The sequence below is a fragment of the Austrofundulus limnaeus genome, unplaced genomic scaffold (genome assembly GCF_001266775.1).
Source record: "Austrofundulus limnaeus strain Quisiro unplaced genomic scaffold, Austrofundulus_limnaeus-1.0 Scaffold425, whole genome shotgun sequence".
Classification (NCBI taxonomy): domain Eukaryota; kingdom Metazoa; phylum Chordata; class Actinopteri; order Cyprinodontiformes; family Rivulidae; genus Austrofundulus; species Austrofundulus limnaeus.
In genome coordinates this window covers 191,812-197,999 of record NW_013952827.1, presented here as the reverse complement: position 1 = coordinate 197,999, position 6,188 = coordinate 191,812, and the positions used below count along the sequence as shown (strand labels likewise).

The 6,188-nt window shown below is 38.4% G+C and overlaps 3 protein-coding genes across 4 annotated transcripts in view; 1 reads left to right on the top strand and 2 right to left on the bottom strand.

Moving 5' to 3' along the window:
- LOC106529168 (tumor necrosis factor receptor superfamily member 5) overlaps positions 1 to 116 on the top strand; it is a gene marked incomplete in the record, with an annotated part of 14,537 nt that extends 14,421 nt beyond the window's left edge. The window contains 1 exon segment of the mRNA XM_014024516.1: positions 80 to 116.
- A 1,740-nt stretch (positions 117 to 1,856) lies between these two features.
- rbp5 (retinol binding protein 1a, cellular) lies at positions 1,857 to 3,846 on the bottom strand. 2 transcript variants are annotated; one of them, XM_014024518.1, is made up of 5 exons: positions 3,677 to 3,846; positions 3,493 to 3,587; positions 2,980 to 3,164; positions 2,618 to 2,719; positions 1,857 to 2,119 (listed from the first exon to the last, which is right to left on the bottom strand). In XM_014024518.1, exons 2-5 carry the CDS (start codon positions 3,566 to 3,568, stop codon positions 2,066 to 2,068), a joined length of 417 nt encoding a protein of 138 aa, XP_013879972.1. In that variant the 5' UTR covers positions 3,569 to 3,587; positions 3,677 to 3,846; the 3' UTR covers positions 1,857 to 2,065. The 2 variants fall into 2 exon arrangements, with proteins under 2 accessions (XP_013879972.1, XP_013879971.1); XM_014024517.1 differs by having other exon boundaries at positions 3,493 to 3,846.
- A 632-nt stretch (positions 3,847 to 4,478) lies between these two features.
- ptpn6 (protein tyrosine phosphatase non-receptor type 6) overlaps positions 4,479 to 6,188 on the bottom strand; it is a 34,121-nt gene continuing 32,411 nt past the window's right edge. The window contains exon 15 of the mRNA XM_014024492.1: positions 4,479 to 4,866. Within this exon, the coding sequence (XP_013879946.1) occupies positions 4,770 to 4,866 (97 nt within the window). The 3' untranslated portion in view covers positions 4,479 to 4,769. The remainder of the gene's footprint in view (positions 4,867 to 6,188) is intronic.

Here is a 6,188-nt window from a genome sequence, read left to right as displayed (position 1 = left end):
GCCTCAGTAGGACGAGTGGTGGGGGGCTTCCTAACACAGAGCCTCAGGAGGACGAGTGGTGGGGGGCGTCCTAACACAGAGCCTCAGGAGGACGAGTGGTGGGGGGCGTCCTAACACAGAGCCTCAGGAGGACGAGTGGTGGGGGGCGTCCTAACAGAGCCTCAGGGAGGCCAACACCTGCTGCAGTGAACCTTCTCTGGCCTGGAGATACTGCATTTTTTTTTGAATAAGCTTTCAGCTGCAGCTGTATTTGTTACTGTAACTCTGAAGGAGGCTGGTAGTTTGCTGCCACCTGCAGGACTTTGATAAAACTTCAGTTAATTATATTTTATTTTATTTCTGTTCTGTCCAAAGCTAGCAACTGAAGGAACACATGTGAAGCTCTTTATGTCACTAATAATCTTTGAAGCACATTTTTCTGTTTAAGAGATTCACATGTGAGCGCARCAGTTTTTAGCTGAGATTTGTGCAGTTAGTCTAATGAATACTGACATTCCAAGAGAAAAGCAAAACATTGAAATAGTGCTAATAACAACACTGCCTTGTGTAGCTGATGTCTCWCAGGTGGGTTTTTATATTAACCTCAGTCTCATCCTGTTCTGTCTTCTTAAATAAAGATCCAAATGTTCTGTACAAACCATACATAAATATATTGATTTTTAAATATTCTGGATGTTATTATTATGGAAAATAAKATACTGATAGGCCCTCTGAGACAGCCTCATTTAGGTCCAATCTTTTCACTGGCACAGGTTCCAAWCCCACTGCTCACACCAAATTGTCAGGGCAAAAAGGGAGACAGGAAGAACTTGTTGATGTTAATCAAATTACTAAAAAAAATAGGTCAAGCTGAACATCTGAGGGATGAGACGGATCCAAGCGGCAGATTTTRTCTGCCCCAGATTGTATAACAATATGTTAAAACAAGCTTATTACTGGGGAAGAACAAAGTATCCGACTGAGCGATACATCTCAGAGGGTCCATCAGTACCGTACTTCTTTTTTTAATTYAACAAGGACAAACCCACTGACATCCCAGACCTCTTTTTTAAAGGWGGTCTGGACCTTAAGGCAGCCTAAACCTGCACGGTTTAAGGACTGTGAGAGGAAACCAGAGAAACATGAGGGAAGCACACAGACTCCACACAGAACGGTCCAACCAAGCAACAGGTCTAACCACTAAATCATTGTGTTATCTTATCAATTTTATATTCTATAATAAATACTATTAATAAAAATTAGATTAAACATGGCAGGTAATGAACAAGATAACAGTCACTAGTTTGCTTTTAATAATAAAAATTTCTCACATGTATTTGATTAGAACAGCTTTGTCCTCTGTCTCGTTACAGATTTCCTTATCTTTTTAAAAACATGAGGTTGTAGGTYTGAAAACTTCCTAGTTTTGTATGTAGGAATTCTGCTGTGCAACAATTTACAGCAACATATTGACTGAAGTCCATTTAGTGACTCATTAATGGCAACTTCATAACATTTATCAGCAACCTTATCATTTATAAGACGGCTCTATAGATGATTTTAAAACATGATTAAGACGTTCAAACATTTCATGTGGTAATTTTTTCTATTTTTTTATAATTTACAGCACTGTATTTTATTGTCTTTTATGCAGCATCTAAAGCAGGATTGCATTATCTTTAGATATGTCTAGTTTAACTGTTCCAGTTTCATTTAGCTCTTCACTGAACATGTCAACCCTTGAAAACAAAAAAAGCTTTTGTTTTAATGAATATTGAATTCAGTATTTATAGCCCTGTATAAATGTATAAATATGTAGTAACATGTTACACACATCTGATGGGAGGATGTGATGAACTGAAGAGGCAGAAGCAGAATAATGTATAACGTGTTTATAAGGCAGTGCAATATGAAGAAACAAAAACTGGGAATGTTTACAGTCATCTTGGTTCTGCTACTGTGTATTATTACCATTAAAACATTCGATTAAAATGTCACTGAATATAATAAAAAGGCTACAAACACCATTCTTTTCTCGTACCGACTATTTTTTGTTGTTGTTGTTCAAAAACTAGGTAATTTTTCTTCAAACGGCCTTTTTGAAGACTTGTTTGGCAACGATTCCTTCGACTCTCATCTCCTGCAGAGAAGAAATAAAAAAACAAAACAGGAAGCAGGAAGGGGTGTTAAAATCAAGAAGTTCGGTTCGTTAAAATAATGTGGGAGATGCTACACAAACTGTTTCCCCCTCCTCTTCCCCTCACCCTTTGACCTGGTAATCCATCTCTTTCTCCGTCCACTTTGCAGCACTCCCCCACTCATTAGCTCCTCACCCGCCTCACACAGTTCCCCTCCTTCCTTTGTGTGGCCTCTAAACATTTTGATCCTCGCTGGCATTTCTTTCTCAACTCTCTCCTGAGTTTAGCATCAACAACGGGTTGTTTTGTTCCCGCGGCGTCGAAGGTATTAGCAGAACAATGCTGAGTGTTTTAAAAGTTTCAGAAACACGTGATGGAGATTCTCAAAGCTTTATGTGTATTTATGGAAACTAACTCGCCTTATTTGCATGTTTCTCTCGTTTGGCATATCAGTTTTCCTTGTTGCCTCCCTTCCCCTTCTTTTTCCTCATCATCCTCACCAGATGCAGCTTGTCTCCTTCCAGCCAGTGAGTCCAGCCTCGTCCTCCTTTCTCTCCTCTCTGTACACAGACCAGCTTGTCTCCTTCCCAGCTCACTGTAGTCTGCAGGAAGCACACAAAATAAGGGGGCCTTGTGAATTTCTGCTTCACGCTGCTGTTTTGGAAACCTCATTGAGTTTCCCCAACGGGGGCGTTTCATTCATTCTCCTGAAATCGCTCTGAATAGATTCAAAGACTCGCTATGACACAAATCACAGCAGGATTCAGACACAGACACACAATGGAGAAAATAAAAACTATAACATTCAAAGTTATATTGACTTTCTACACTTRTCCAAACAGGTTCAGAGACAAACAGACACCTGACAGGTGCGGCCGTCCACAGGCCCCAGGTCTTCAGTGAACTCCTCTCCGATGATGAAGTCCATGATGAAGTTCTTGAAGGTGGTGATGGTGCGGATTTTCATGGCCCCTGTGGCCGGGTCATGGGTGATTTCTTTGGTGGGCTTCAGTAGGCACACAATCTTCCTCAAAGCAAAATTAATATCTGGAAGTTGATTCAGAAAAGACAGATTTTATTTAAAACATTTGGGAAGTTTTAATTAAAAAGCTTTGTCAGACTGAGTGTAGACACACAGTGCGAATGGGTGGGGGGTTCTGGGGGTCACACAGAGGACAAGATGGTGATTTTATCCCTTCAGTGTTCTGCTTGGGATAAAGATGATCATGGAATCAGCCTTTTATTTTAACATATTAGCCCAAAGCAACACATACATTGTCATCTAATGCATCAATATATGTAATGCGACACGACTGTTATACGGTTGGGGTTTTATTTATATTTATTGTGTAAAAGTATAAAAAAAGATTCCCACCTAAAGCTGCCAGATATGAGTCCATGTTGTCCTGCTCCACCATATGAAACGTCCCAGAGTAATTAGGTTTGGACATTGTCCTTCTTGTTGTTCTTCTTTCACACACAAAAAGAAATCTGCTTTTCTCTGAACCTTGATATCAGATTCTCTTGCGTAATTTCTGCAGCTTCTGAATGGGACAGACCTGTTTGTAAAATGATACTGTTCCCTCCTGTTTTCTTCTTGTGGGAGATTTAAGACGCCGTTTGGCTGAAAGGTGATGAAAAGTTAGTCTTGCAGCTTCTCTCCGTCCTCATAAAGTGTGCAAGAGTTTCCGGCCAGCTGTAAAATAACAGTTTGGTGAGTCTGCAGGACCGCGTGCAGGGGGCGGTTCCTTTTCTTTTCGGTCCCTCTGCCTGAAGGGGGTTGTGGTGCGTTCACGTTCCATCGAAAAGTGGAATTCCAAGCTAAAGGCTAAGTTTCGTTTCGCGTTTCTTTTTCAAATCTACTAATTTTCACAGTTCGGTTTACTTTATCTGTTAACAACACATTACGCATCTAAACACTGCTGTGTTAGGTTGTTTGTCATCGAACAGTAAAATGACATTGGTGCGAACAGACTCAATTTACGTTTACATTGAACACACCAACCAGACGCGCACAAGMAATCATTTACCTGTTTTTAATTATACAAACATGTGTAAAACTTTTTAAAATGTTCCATAATCGTTTTTTATTACAATTACGCACACATTTCAACTTACAATGTGGCTGGATTCTCGCGAGATTACACAAAAGTACTAAAAGTAAACCTCAGCAAAAAACTAAAAGTAACAAAAGGCTAAAGGTATCAAAAGGATAGCTAAAAGCTAGAATATAAAAACGGCTAGATACATGTAGCTAAAAGCTGTCTTAAAGCTTAAAACAGAATGGTAACTTAAAGGGCTAGCTAAACGCTTAGAATATCAGAACTATAGCTAATTTAAAAAAAAAAATCAAAGACAACCTAATTTTATTTATTTATTATTTATCCTGCAAAACAAACTGCATCTTATGGTAACCAGCTAGCAAACAAGCTAGCTAGTTCTGTTAAAGTTATAGACAGATCTGACACAATGCAGAAACATTTCATCCATTCCAGTTTTATTTTCAACAAACACATACAGCAGGAATTGTTTTTGAATAATTAAATGACAATTTCCATCATTTTTAACATTAATTTTTTGCAGGCTCCCCACCAAAAGACCTCATTAAAAAACTGCCTTCATAAATATGACATAATAAAACATCTGTGTCTTCTATCTTTTCCTCACTGAGCCAGGTTTCTTCTCAGTCTTTGATTTCTTCATGTCTTTCTTTCCTTTTGTCAGATTCTCGTAAACGTCGTCCTTGTTCCTGCAAAGTGGGAAATGGCAGATTAGAGATTTTCTGAAATTAAATAATTATAATTTTGCACATCAGTGCAGATTGATGAGCCACGTATCTGAATTGAGTTGGGACAAATAGAAGGAGCTTCTGCATGAGAGAAAAAAAAGGAAAAAGCAGACAAACCACCCAGGAATCAATCAAAGCTGCAGGCACAGCAGGGACAGATTACAAAAGTGTTTCATGTTTGACTGGTTAGATTCTCTCTCATGTTTATAGTTACATAATCTGAACATTGTTTGCTTTAATTTATGGAAAATTAAACTGCAAAGAATGATGTCTTCAGTGTAAACACAGCATCATCATTATTATTATTTTATTTACCATTATTTAACCAGGAAAGTCCAGTCGAGATCTCTGATCTCTTTTTCAAGGGAGGCCTGTGCCTGCCTATTGTACATGTTTTTGGGAGGGGTCTGAGTACATACCAGTCAGATGTAGTAGTGATTCTGTGTGGAAGTTTACAATTTGAATTATTTTGATTTTTTTATGTTTGTGTTGTTTTTGATGCTCATTAATAAGCTCCACTGTGTCCCACTGTCGGTTTTGTAGCACAGATGCTGCAGAGTACGGGGGTGGGGACTTTAGTTATAATTTAAACAAACGTTTGTGTAATTAACCCTGGAGGTCTATTGATTAAAACCACATATTGTAACATCACACTCATGATTTGACTTCCATACTATCACTACAAAATAACAATTCCATCAAAAATGTTCTCCTCTTCTAACGTGAAGTTAGCATTTATTGTTAATATAGTTTTATAAACTTAGCACAAAAAAAGTAAGGAAATTTGTGTTTGGTAGATCACTTCTTTGCTGTAACAATGCTCATTGTCAACAAATCTTATACGGTTGGAAAACCTGTTAATTTCCCTTTTAAATGGTGCCACATTTGTAAGGAACATGCATTCATGAGATGAGGAGTAGAGCTGAGTATGTGGGCTGTGCACATGAAAAAAATTGCCTAATCTTCTCTGCCAAACAGCTTATTTGACTGTTGCTATTGGTATTTGTTTTGAGCTTCTGGTACCTCCAGGTGCTGCCAGGTGTCAGGGCACGGCTTGACTGAACGGAGGGGAGGTGGAGGGGRGGATGCTCAGACGTTGTTAGCATAATGGTCTGGACAGGATTTTGATGGAGATTTATTCTTAATCAACAAACCTTTATTTTTTTCCCTCTCGGATCATGTTTAAAAACCCACTTTGCATAGAAATACTTTTTAAAGTTTTATTGAAGCAATGTTGAATATTTTCACAAAGTTAAAAAAACATTACACTTGAATAATTACTG